This window comes from Homalodisca vitripennis, chromosome 4 (assembly GCF_021130785.1).
Source record: "Homalodisca vitripennis isolate AUS2020 chromosome 4, UT_GWSS_2.1, whole genome shotgun sequence".
Lineage (NCBI taxonomy): Eukaryota > Metazoa > Arthropoda > Insecta > Hemiptera > Cicadellidae > Homalodisca > Homalodisca vitripennis.
In genome coordinates, this window is record NC_060210.1 from 11,498,426 (window position 1) to 11,512,849 (window position 14,424).

At 30.4% G+C, this 14,424-nt stretch overlaps 1 protein-coding gene across 1 annotated transcript in view; it reads left to right on the forward strand.

The window, feature by feature from the left end:
* Nucleotides 1–387: 387 nt before the first annotated feature.
* The window catches only part of LOC124358953 (antichymotrypsin-2-like), a 45,152-nt gene continuing 31,115 nt past the window's right edge, over nucleotides 388–14,424 (forward strand). Inside the window, 1 exon segment of the mRNA XM_046811238.1 lies at nucleotides 388–547. Within this exon segment, the coding sequence (XP_046667194.1) occupies nucleotides 535–547 (13 nt within the window). The 5' untranslated portion in view covers nucleotides 388–534.

The window sequence follows — 14,424 nt, forward strand, 5'->3', positions numbered from 1 at the left end:
CTCCTGAAATTAGTAATGCAAGTATAATATTAATAATTCCTTAATTAACGTATTTGATTTTCATTTAGTCTTACAACTAAATTTGCGTGGAATGTGAATAAATATGTTATTGATAACAGAAAATAGCCTTATCAGTTTTTCCCGGCGGTGTACCTATATTGTGTAAGGGAACGGTGTCTTAATAGCCAGGTTCTAGAATTCTGTTTAGCTTTTAAAATAATACTAACAGATTCTGCCAGATGGCCAAGGATATGTAAATATCACAGAATGTTGACACATTATTTTATCAGCCAGGTAACCTGGACGCAATCAAAATGATATTGGAAACACAGTCAGAGGCGCGGTGCAAGGTGGGAGGAGGGTGGGGGGAGTTACAACGGTTTGTCATTTGCTGAACAGTGATAGGAAGAGGCGCTGTTTATAAGACCGGCACATCCGAGATAATTGAGCAGACTTCCCATCCGCTGTGACGTTCGCGAACAACCGGTTTGTTTGTGTCTCTCAGTCCAGTCGCTTTCAGCCAGTGCAGCAGACATGAAGGCCTTCGGTGAGTAATGATGCTTCTTGAATAAACTTAAGGTTTTCCTGCTTCACGAAACTCCAATATTGAACATGTTCAGGCATGATGTGTTTCCTGATTAAATCTTTTTAATCTATCTCACGTTCAAATAGATTCATTTAGTGATAGTTGCCAGAAAATTTCCGGCAAATATCTTATTAGTTGTCTTTGAAGGTAACGTATATACATTTGTAATTAAAAATTGAATATCATAATTTCTTTTACATCCCGACTTGCTTTTTGTGGTGTTTCCACTAAATTTTAGATGAACATTGGACTTTGCTTATCACCGATAATACTATTCTTTGCACGATTGTAAGTCAATGTTTTTGAAATGACATATAAAAGAGATTATTTGAAAAATGCATAGAATGTGTGAATGTTACTAACCAAACTTTTTAAAGAATTCTAACATTTCAGTTTTCATTGGGGGAGGGGTGTTGTATGGTTGAATCAGGAAAATGTAGGTGAGAAAAGTAAAAATGTTTTAATTTGATCAATGGAGTTGAAGGCCAATGTATGAGGAAAATTTTAAGTAAATATTCATTGTGCTAAGAAAACAAAGTACCAATGTCACTGGATTTTAAGTTTGCTCCAAGTTATGTTTATAACATTTTCAGTTATAGTTATAGATAATAGATTGTCAACTACTAGTACTTAATGAGGGGATCTTCTATTTTGTTGAGCTGGGTGAACAACAAACAAAAGACGTTCTAAAAATTAATATATCTCATTGAAACTTTATACATAGAAATATTACCAGATTGACTACACTGTACTTAAATTTGAAGTAAGTCATACAAAGAAAGGTGCCTTTTTGATTAAAAAGGCACCTTTCTTTGTAATATGAATAGCTGGTAATATGATTATATTACCAGCTATTACTTATGCTTGTTGACTCAGATAAACAACCTTAAATAATCTGGTGACCAGGAACTAAAAATTAAGATATATTAATGAAACTTGGAACAAGCAAGTATTACAAGATTTTCTACACTGTAAGTAAATTTTAAGTCGGTCGGGCAAGGAAATTGCCTTTACCGTCCATTGTGCTTGTTGATCACCAATAAACAATAACCTGTTGATAGGGTACTAAAATTGAGATGTCTTTGTCCCATTGACTTCACATTATTACTGACAGTATAGAAAGTCTTGTAGGTACTATTTTTTTGTTTTGTAGTTTTATTTACACATCTCAATTCTTAGTATCCAGTCAACATGTTTTCACCAGTTCTTGACCCGGGTCAACAGGTTTAACGAAAGGTGGTATGTATAATTGTCACTTAACTCTGATTGTCTTCAAATTTTCAGATGGTATGGAAAATATTGTAATATTTCTTCATTCCAAGTTTCATTGAAATATCTAAATTTTCAGTGCCCGATTAACAGGCTATTGTTAATTGTTGACTTGGGTCAACAAAATAGTCAAACCCCTTAATAAGTATGCAAAATTAAGAAGCAGCAATAGTGACAACCACCATTTTTCAGAGATACAAGAAATTACAACAGTGTGATATCTCATATCTCTGAACTATGGCACATGTATGAACAAATCCTGTTACCTTCTTTTTCCACCATAAAAAATGAACTTTAAGAAATGACAATGTCCAGATTTGCCCATAAAATAATGATAAACTATAACCAACTATCTCACTTAACTTAGTTTTCATCCTAGAGTTTGGCAAAGTGTATTATTATTTGAAAGGTGTGACATACGAGCCAATTGATTTTTACTTGATATTATGTTTTTCTTAGTTATACTTGTTTTTACTCTTAGTATCTTTGATAGTTATTCCACACAAAAAATAAGTTTACAAAATTAAAGCCACATAAAAGTTAAAATTATTCAAATAAATATTTATTCTGTGTATATAGAAATAACTACAAAAAAACCAAATTCAATTTATAAGAATTATTTTTGTAATCTTTTCATTGAATCCTGTGTTTACATATTTATTTTATTGAATATGTTTTAATACACAATGAGTTAACTATTTTCACATATTTAACACCTTTCATATAAAAGGATATAAACCAACACTACAAAATACTATTTAAATAAAGTTATATAATTCATATTTTATAGAGTAAGCATTCTGTAACTTTTATTTTTCTTCACTATATAGCAGTTTTGGACTAATATTTAGATATGAATTTTATTTATGTTTGGTCAAATACATTTCAATAATACAGTAATTAAATATTTACCATTTCAATCACAGAAATGTTGACTCAAAGATTGATTCATATTTGAATAGTAGTATTGAGCAGTACCAAGCTAATTCCTTCTCTGGACTCTGAGTTATTATTGATTTAATTTTTGAGAAATGTTATGTAAAAAGTTCAAAAAGAGACTTATTGGTATCAGATAAAAGATTTTTTACATTTAACCCCTCTATAAGTTCCATGTGCCAAGTTCCATAGCTACGCAAATTTTGATATCTATAAGTCAATCGTATTCAATTAAATATTTAGGTAAGAAACACAAACAGATATACAGAAAGCTAAATTTTGAGGTGCATCTAGACACGAGCTGTATGATATTTTACAATAAAACCAATTAAAACCCCAATCTATCTCTTCATTATGATGTTTAATTAATGATGTTGTAAACTGGGGTCAGGAGTTTATCAACTATCATCCATAGACATTATTCTCACTGTAATTTTAATTAATGTAAAGTAATTTAATGATAATCCAAAAATAAAAAAAAAATTGTTATCAGCTGTGTTGTAGTTTATTTTAAACAAATGCAGATTTCAATGATCCTGTATTGATGAATATTAAATTATTCGTATATTCACATGTACAATATTAGCTATTGCATTTTCCTCATAATTATACCCAAACTAGAGAATAAAAAGTGTGTGTATGCAATGTAGACGTTCGATTGTGCATGTGTGTGTGTGTGTGTGTGTGTGTGTGCGCGCGCGCACACACACACACATGCATGTTTGTAAACACTTAAGGGAAACATTGTTAATTTAATTAATTTTTTTTAACTTTAATTTTTCAATCACCGATACTTTTCTTAGCCGATAGATATGAATTTAGTTACAACGATTTAGAGAGATTTATATATAATAATTAAAAAATTTGTTTACATGAGCATTTGTTTAATTTTTACGATAAAGGAAAAGAGCAGATTTTTATCTAAGCACGTTAGTGTATTTCTTCCTACCTTAATTTTTATTGAGGAAAAAGATCAGTTCAAATGGATGCTCCTTGTATTGTATATAATTTCAACTAGAAAAATATTAATTTTACAGAAGGTTTCACAGTAAATAGATATGAACAACAACGGATAAATTTATTATAAAATATAATTTTAACTGTTCTGAACACTCTTGTAAACATAATTTTGGATTTTGACAACATCAAATTATTTTGCTCACTACTTTGATTACTAGATATCAATACTTTAATGTATTTTATTGCAAACTATTTCACTTTACACCTCTCATACCTCATCTGTCACATATTATCAGTGGTTTTTTAAACTCCAAAAAAAGTATTGTAGTTTTTTGGTATTAATTTTTATAGTTTATTAACTGATTTTTATGGTTAACCTGGAATTTTAAGATTAAACCGATTTTTGGTACAAAATACATTATTGTTTAAGATATCTTGAAATTAACTTTAATGATTTTATATTTTTGTTACAAATTATTGTGGTTTATTTATATTTGTATACGGATGTGTACTATTGTCACAATAAAAACGAAAGTACTCAAAAACATGGATACTTCATATTACATAGCCACCTATATTTACTAGCCACTTAGGTGTATTTATGACTTTGTCAATGCATTTTGTAAAATGACAATAAACATTATTCTATTCTATTCTATTCTATTCTATAACACTACAGTGTAATTTTTTGTAGACTGCTTTGTAAATGATATACACTAAACAAAACACACCTGTCCATGAAAACAAATTACCGCAACGAAATACCTAACATGACAAATTAGTTTTATTTCCTTTCTGTTGTTTAGCAGTCAGTGTCAAGTTATCAGAGTTCCCATTGACAGCAAATGACCAAACTATAATGATTTGTTATTCTTGACTCTAGCTTACAAACAACAACAGGAATCTCATAGGAACAAAAATAAGGTCTACACCCCACAAGAAGTACCAAATACAAGTTCAAATATTATAAAATAATACTGTGCAATACATTTCCAAAATTAATATTATTTTCTATATATTAATTTTTGGTATCTTATTCTCTATCCTTGTTCTACGTTATATCACATAAAATGTGTTCCATGCTATTTTGGTCACTTACGTTTTCCACTTTGTTACATTTTTGATTTAATGTGTTATTTATACTCAATGTAATTATCTACCGGGTTTAAAAATGTCTTACTCCTCTCCCACCCCCATTAACTATTCAAAGGTTGTGTTTTCAAATCTTCTTTAGAGGTTTATAATAGCATGGTCTAACTGAGGATGTTTGTAATGGATATAAAAATTACCAAAATGTGAAGAGGGTTGCAATTCAAACTTTTAAATTAATAACACATTGAGTCATTAATGTAGTGATTAATAGCTGGTTGTACCGTTGGTTGTCTTAATTATAGCCCCTTAAGAACTATGATAAAATCAAACATTTTTACATCCATTTTTGATGGACGTGTTTAATTTAAAACATTATATTTAATACAAGTCATATCCAAATTTTATTGGTTATTTCAAACAAATTTAAAACATTATTTACTTTTTTTATTACATACTCAAAAATTGTTATCTTTATAAACAAAATAAAAAAGCGTTTGGATGTGTATTAATTATGTTTAAAAATGAGACACCTCCCATAATTCTATATATAAAACTAAGTGCATAAGGCTGTTTGAAATTAAACTTTGCTCTTATGGGGTAATACCCAAACTACATCTATTAAATATATTGATGAGATAAAACCAACAACACAAAGAAAGCCTCTTCTCTCTAAAAACACAAATATATTAATTTAATTTACTAAAACAATTTTTTTACAAATAAATCATCTTTATTTATTATTGTTAAACTAATTTCAAAGTAATACTTTTGTTTGTTAAAATAATTTTCAAAAATTATAATTATTACTTTTATACAGATAAGCAGTCTGAGCAGCATAGTTAAAAGTATATCAAGAAATTCTGTGTATTAAAACTGACCTTGATTTCCTGATAGGATTTCCCTTGCATCAACTTCTGTCTAACTGCTCTTTATTATTGGTGGAGTTGCTCATTGGGAAAACCTGACTCAAACACCAAGGACTTCCTCATATGCACTCATGATTAGCATTAATTTAGGCCCTTCACTTGTTCTACAACAGTAGTGTAGCTTACTCTATGGGTTCTGGTAGCATAAAAACCTACATTGTTGTGTTAGTAACAAATGTTGCAGATAATTGTCATTAATGATATAAATCTATCAATTATATGTATTATGTTTGTTATAAATACTTAATTTATATTGGTAAGAGAGTAATAGAAAAGTGGTCACACATTAAAAGAACAAGATATATAACTAAAAATATATACAGGGTTCTAAAAAAAAAATTTACCAACTCTGTTAATTTTTTGATGATTGGAGATTTTAAAAATGAATGGGATTATTTCTATGTAACTAAAAACCACTATTGATTTGCCCCTAAACATGTTGTGTTTATAGTGCTCAACAGGTTTATTTGGTCTAGGTAATAAGATTGAAGACTATTATATACCTATTGTCTCTGGGAACACTCATTCATTTTTGTTTATTTATTCTAACAATCTTCCATATACTGAAATTATTCACAAAGCTTTTTTCTGACATACGACTACATATTTTAAAATATGTGTAGGTAGGAGGTACCTCCATATTGGATAATTTTGTACCTTATTTTACTGTAAAACCACAAAATATATAACTGTTTCGCATATTTTTTTCTTTTTTGTTATATAAAACTAGCTGTATCCCGCGGCTTCGCACGCTTTTTGTAAGCTTTGCCCGTGTATGTGCACTTCTGGTTCAAGTGAATTATATTTCCAGTGCCGATGTCGAGTTTGCCTTGTTTCCACGATCAAGAAAATCTGTGTATTTATAGCCATCATACACTTACATGTAATTTATTATAAAGTGGTCTAACACTCAAACTTTAATTCAATCAGAAATGTATCTTCAAGACAAATATTTATCATAACTTAAATATAGTGTTTGGTTATTTAATAATAACTGTTTCGTAATTGCAGTTTTTAGTGTGCAGGCTCTTTGAAAACTTGTATCTTTTGCAGCACTGCGTGGTGGCAAATTACATCAATGGACATAGTATATAAACCTTCTCTGTGGAAAAATACATATACATACAAATTTTCATAATGGTCGGTTAAATAGTTTGCGATTCCATAAAGGACAAACACACAAACATTCATTTTTATATATATACTAGCGGGCCCGGCGCGCTTTGCTGCGCATTTCAATAATTTTTTGCAAAAGTTGCCCGCGGCTTCGCACGCAATTTCCCGTTGAAAACAGTACACTATATTCACTTATTCTTTTTCTATCACATTCTAAACATTGCTGAGATAATTGATAGTCGTTCCATCGTGAGCCTCTTGGGCGTATTATGAAGGTATGTACCATATTCCTGCCTCTATCTAGCTGTTACCCACGGCTTCGCACGCAAATCTTAAGAACCGAAGTCCTTATATTACTTAGTAAATTTTTTTTTTTTACTATAATAAATTTTAGATTAAATTAGTTATATCTCCGATGCCACGATTGAGCTTGCTTTGTTGTCTCGATCGAGAGAATATGTACACACGGAGTTTTGAGAACCATACTTCTGTCAAAAAAAACAACTAAGGTTGATTTTATAACATTCTTTATATTTGTAGCCAACGTAAGATAGTAATTATGATATCTGCATTACTCTTCTGATCAAGCATGAGCATGGTTTATATTAAATAAATATTGCAGTTAAAGGTGAATTTTTACGTCAAATTTGAATTGTATTATCTGGATAGTAAAGTCTATGTTTAACAGTGATTGCAAAAACAGTTTAAACAAAAATTTGTCGTTTCTCTTAAGCTTACTCTATGCTTTAAAACTATAAGTGTAATATATGTTTACAAAGAACAGCTGATTAAAAATTTGAAAAGACGTTAACATATGTTTGCTGCAATGCATTTCTTATGGGTATTTCTGTAACCAGTGGGGCGGAATCCTGAATCGGGAAAGGGATGGGCATAGCTTATAAACCTTCTCCTTGGAAAAATACATATACGTACAAATTTTCATCATGATCGGTCCAATAGTTCACGATTCCATAAAGGACAAACATACAAACATTCATTTTTATATATATAGATATAGATGTTAATCTTTCATAACCTTTTGCCAGATGAAATTAAAAATAAAACTTGGCTTTTTGGAAGCGAAATTAGAACTACTGATTTATACAGGGTGTCCATTATGTAGGCAGCCAAACGTCAGGAGGCTTATTTTAAAGGTCAAAACAAACAAAAATGCCATGTGAACATTATGGTCTATCTCGCTCCGTTTTCCACTTTATATGAATTTTACAAAAAGCTTAATATCTCAGAAGTTACTACAGACAAAATCATGAAACTTGGTATGATTACTGGTCTTAACATATTCTTTAAGATGTTAATGTTTGTACAACATTCCTATTAAAAATGGCAGTCATTTAAAATTCTGAAAGCTAAATATCTCAAAAATGTTACATTTTAGTAAAAACCTGTAACAGACAAAAATGTTGAACAATATAATCCTGCAAATTATGGTATAAATATTTTTAAGATAGGACAACTATTAACGGAGCAATTGAAATTTTTGTAAAATAAAACCTTCCTTGTTCTTAGTATTAGATTTTACATTTCTTAGTAAGAAATGTAAAATTTAAGAAAATTAAATGCATTTACTAAGAAATAGATACACTAGGAGTAGTCTTCGATAGCTGCCATAACTGGGAGATCACAAGAGTGACGGTCCAGCTACCAAAAATTGCTGTTCGTTTAGCGTTACCCAGGGAGCACGTGTAGCAAGCTACGGACGCGAACAACTTCACTTTTTAATAATTGTAGTTTTTAATTTATTTATTTATGGATAGCTGCCTTTGTCCCCCATACGATATATATATATATATATATATATATATATATATATATATATATACTAGGAGTAGTTTATATGTGACATGGATGGTCTAGTGCTCTTTTTTTGAATGAGAATGTGTAACAAGTATGAAATTTAGTTAGATAACAAAAAAAAACACTAGCAATCCTGAAGTATGTGCTCAATGTGTCCAGCATTCTTGCCTATGTATTGTTCAAGTTGATTTCTCATAGAACTTTTCATTTGTTCAAATACTCCCGGTTTCTACAGCCTTTCACTATTGTTTCTCATATCATTTCAATACCTTCCATGGTTGTTTGGTACACCAAAGATTTAAGGTAACTCCAAACAAAAGTCAAGGAGGTTTAGGTTAGGAGACCTGGCAGGCCATGCTAGAGGAGCACCACGGGTTATCCACCTGTTCTTTATAATATGTCTTAAATTATGTCTAAGATCTAAACTAAAATGTGCAGGAGCACCATCCTGCATAAACCACATTGAATTTCTTGTAGAGTTGTTCAGGTAACTAGCTTTGTAATAAGTCCAAATATAACGCCCATTTTAATCTATTTGGGAAACAACAACATAGGCCCTAAAATTCTATTTCCAATAATACCTATCCACACATTGAGGGGAAAACGTACTCAACATTTGCATCGTCATATAACATGAGGGTTCAAATCAGGCAAAAAAGTGATTATTATGGTAATTAAAAATGCTTTCTCTCAAAAATCTTGCATAATCTGTAAATAAAACATTTGACAGAAATTGTGGAATCAAAGCAATTTTTATCAAAAACCATTGACACAGATTCATTCTGGGCTGGAAGTCTGTTTGAGATAGACTTTGGACTGTCAATTGATTCGGATACAATTGTTAAGATTTAAAAATACGCCAAATAGAGGTTTTCTATATTCCTTCCCCCTGTGATAATCTTCTGAAACTCGTACTTGGATCTACTTCAACAGCACATAATATTCTTTCCTGAACTCTTAATGTTGTCACTGAAATTGGACAGCCCAATATCTCAGCTTGTGTTAAAGTTCCATGCTGCCTCAGAGTCCAATGAACATTTGTGAACGTTTCTCTGTCCAATTCTTCTGTTAGGAAATCTTTCTAGAGTCCCACTGCCTCTGCGAGTTTCCATTAGCCAATTCATAATACAGTGAACGTATGATAACTCTTCATTTCAATAAATGGGAATTTTGGTGTATTAAGAATAGAATAGATATTCACCAAAGAGACTTTTCATTACAGATGTATAAGGTAAGTCACAATAATAGACAACATTGGGATTTATGACAAAACATCTTCTTCAGATCATTGTTCAGATACAAACTCACTAATTGAGTAAAATGCTTGTATTCATAATATACTTAAAGACATAGCAGTACTCTTGTGATAAATTAATGTAACAAGTATTCAGACATCCATACATTGTATTTTACTTTTTGATAATTATTATTTTAATTTTATAATGTTCAATGATATACCTATTATGAATATTGTAGAACTGTGAAATATACATATTTACTCTGTTTGGTCAATAACATGTTGGCCATTCGCAAACAATGACTGTCTTCGTAATAAATCAGTATTGAATTTTTAAAGAACTTTGAACTTTCGATACTACTCACTATTCTAAATTTTTAATTACAATAGAATAGAATATTTATTCACCAAAGAGACATTTCATTACAAATATATAAGGCCAGTCACAATAATAGGCAGCATTGGGATTTATGACAAAACGTCTTCTTCAGTCTATTGTTCAAATACTAACTTACTAATTGAGTAAAATGTTTATTTAAGATAAAGTAAAATAATCTTGTTTTTAGACTTAAAGTAACATAACTGCCTTACAGTTACAGGAATTTTATTGAATAACTTGCAGGAGATGATCAAATGACTTTTAACACTTTTGTTTAACCTATGAGATGGTATATCAGCAAGACAACTAAACCTAATATCATAAGAATGTATTTCATTTCTGAATTGAACTTTCTCAGGGTACTTTTTTATTAATTCAAAACAAATTATTAATTCTGAGGTTTCTTGATAATTCTCTACAATGTTCAAGTTTAGTAGCTCTTGCTATGACTCTTACAGCTTTTTTTGTACTAGAAATATTTCTTGTGATAGTGAAGCATCACCCCAGACAATATTAGACCATAATTAATATGGGTCTGAAACAGCTCAAAGTAAGCCAGTCGGAGATTGTCCCTATGTAATTCACCAATAAGGCGCTTCAGAACAAAAATACTCTGACAGAGTTTCTTTTTGAGGTCAATAATATTTTGATTCCAACAAAGAGCTGGGTCAAGGGTTAAGTCCAACAATTTTGGAAATTTTTATTAGATTTTCTTTTGTGTCAAATATAACAGTACTTGTTTTTTCTTCATTTAAGACCAATTGATTTGGTCATAGACGTCAGTCAGGGGCGCAGCCAGAAATTTCTTCTGGCCGGGGATGGGGTTGGCCATCTATCAGTGAATAGGTTAAATAAAATGTTTTTTTTTTGGTTTGCTCAATAATGAACATGAAAAAGGCATGTTTGTGGCTCGTTTCATGACAGGAGCTCTTACTATTATTCATCAAAACAACGAAAAAGGAATTATTTTTATGTGTTCGCAATCAAATTTGATATAATTAGCAAGGACCTAGTTCATAATTCTTTTTTAACTTTGTTTTTGAAACAACATTTCTGACCTGTAATGTGCTAACATGCAAAGACATATGTTGCAGCTTTCCTTAATTTAACTTTTTATGGATATTTATTCCTCTGGATTGGGATCCTGATCTCAAACTGTAAAAAAATAAAAATAAAACTTTAACACTCTTATTATTTTATAAGACTTTATTTTTCTATAAAGGAAAAAGAACGTTAGGTTTTACCAACATTGACAGTATTTTTTTAATGAAGTCTTCTAAGTAAGGCATTCAAAATACCTAGAATAATACATCACTCTATTATCACTAGGTTATCTATAATGTTTATATTAAACCACAAGGCCTATTATAATACCCCCTATTGAGTGTGCCTGTGCCCAGGTAGTTTTACACCCATGCACGCAGAGCTCATACACACAACTGCGGAGAATTAAAATCGGTAGTATTTTGTCTTGTCAGTCACCTACTGTTTTTTTTTTTTTTTTTAAAGGAGAGACCAATCCCCTTTTAAGCCTTATTCTGTCCGTCCTCATGGGCCACTGGCCTGTGCGAGGATCTTATCAAACAGAATAAGGGGGAGAGTCGATACAGTACAAGGTTGATGGTACTGATAAAAAGTGCAACGATCACAGACAGGATTTGAACCTGCGCTATTTCTAACTCAGACCCAAAGTCCAACGACTTAGACCGCTCGGCCTTCGGCACTCCCGTACTTCCACAATCCAAACATGGATTTTATGGTATTTTAAATTTTATCCTAAAGCAAACTGTATATACAGATTGTAACCTCTATTACAAGAAGATTAATCCCAAACAAAGTATAATACGCTAAAATTATAATGTTCGGATAAAAGACACATTCATTTAGCAGTGTTCCTAGGTATGACATTAACTTTGAGAGAGAATCAGAAGATAGTCAACCAGGTACCGGACTGGTCTCAATCATTTGGGCCCCCAATCCCTTCAGTAGCTTGTTAATTGTTAACCTAATTATTACCTATATAAACTGTCATTATTTAATTGTAATATGTATTTTCATTAGTGGTATATAACAAAGGTTAGGAGTTGTAAAAAAACTATTTTAAATGAATAAAGAAGTAAAAAATAAAATTGTTATCGGAATCTTTGAATTAGTTTCTGTCATGACAGATTTCATGTGATTTCGGTCGGAAATATCATCATCCCACCATCCCTTTTGCTCTTATTTTTTAAACATACACTATCAGTCAAATCACACCCAGGAGCAACAAACAACTGATACCTCTCAACTGGGACATGTTTGGTGATCCCGGCTTGTGCAAGCCTATCTTTAAAGTGGCCTTGCTCACTTATGCGTTGTGGATGTAGGAATAAGTACCATTTGAATTGTCATAAAAATTTAAAAATAGTTGGTATCTTGTAAAATTTGTATAACTTATTAAAATAGCTTATGTCTATCAAAAGACAAAATCTTAGTTGCCCCCGGCTTGTGCAAGCGTACTTATAAAGTGATTGTGCTCGCTTATGCGTTGACAGAGTTCTTTGAAAAAGATACTGCTGGAATTGGTATAAAAGTGACTAAATAATTGGTATCCTATGCACTTTTATAACTATACCGGTTTTTTTTTTGTTATTTGACTTAACAATTTTAAACAGACGCCATTTTGAACAGGTAAAAAGATTTTCTTAATATTTTATTTAAAAAAAAAAGTCTACCAAAGGTTAATGCAATTCTCAAGTTTCATAACTTTATCTTAATAGGTTCAAAAGTTATAATTTTTAAATAAAAAACAAATAGACGGAAAACTAAAGGTTTAAGGACATACCTTCATATGAACTTTTTTGCTAATTTTTATGTGTAGAAAAAATTGTAGAAAGTATTGGAACACTTTTACTGAACACTCTGTATATAGTTTTTCAGCACGAAATATAGAATTTGGTAATGTTTAGAAAATAGATTGTTACCACTTACAAAGAAAAATAATAATTACTAGTTATTGTAATAATATTTTATTGTAAAATTGCAAATTTTCATTTTTTGGTTCCTACCAGAATTATTTTTAGCATAAATGAAGATTGTTAAAAATGGAAAATATATATGTAAGTAATAATTGAAAAAAATTGTATAAATATAAAGTAAAAATCTGCTAAATTGAAACATTAAATCTGAAAATTGTAAGAAGGCATGTGTTTACATTGGCCAATAAAATTGTATTTTACAAATTACATCAATGATTTTAAAGTAAATGTAATGTATGTTTTACTAGATTAGTTATTTTTATGTTAAAATCTATAAGTGAAATTTAAAAATCTATAAATTTACTAATTATTAGTTCATAAAACTTAAAATTATTCTTTAGAAAAAAATTATTAACAACATTTGTTTAAAATTATCATAGAGTAGGATCATAATCAAAGTTTTCTTAATTCCAGTTTTTGATATTTTAGATGAAAGTCAATAGGAGAGTTAAAAATCAATTCAAGAATAATTATTTCTTTAACTTGGTTTATAATGTATGTTTTAAGTTAAATACTCGTATTTTTCAAAATGTATCGATTTTCAATATCTTTTAAGATGTTGGGTTAACTACTTCAGTTTTGTAGTGCCCCATATATTCAATACATAACTGTAAATGATTTGACTACCAAAATTGCTTGGTAGATTTTTCAGTTGTGCTGTTTTATGTACGTTGTAAAAAACAGATATCCTATTCTTCGTTATTCAAACCCATGAAATCTTGAGTTGATAAGAGAACCGTTAAGTCAACGGGACTATAAAAGAGGCTAATTGACTGTTTGTAATGCAATTATTGACAGTATGCAACAGCTGTCAATTGTTGCAATCACGCGCTATTCTTATGAGACTAGTCAAGGTACCAAATTTAGTACTGTTTGAAGATCACAATATTCACACATACACAGCTTTGATTTCCCTTAGCATTCAGGCCTTATTTGGTATAAAGTTAGCAAACTTGGCAATGACACATGATATTTATTGGCTAATTAAAAGCCATTGCTTGCAGGCTCTTTGTAACAATAAGAATTCAAAATTAAATTTTATATTCTGCAGGGTTCAGTGCTTGGACCGTTCTTCTTTATTGCGTTGGCCA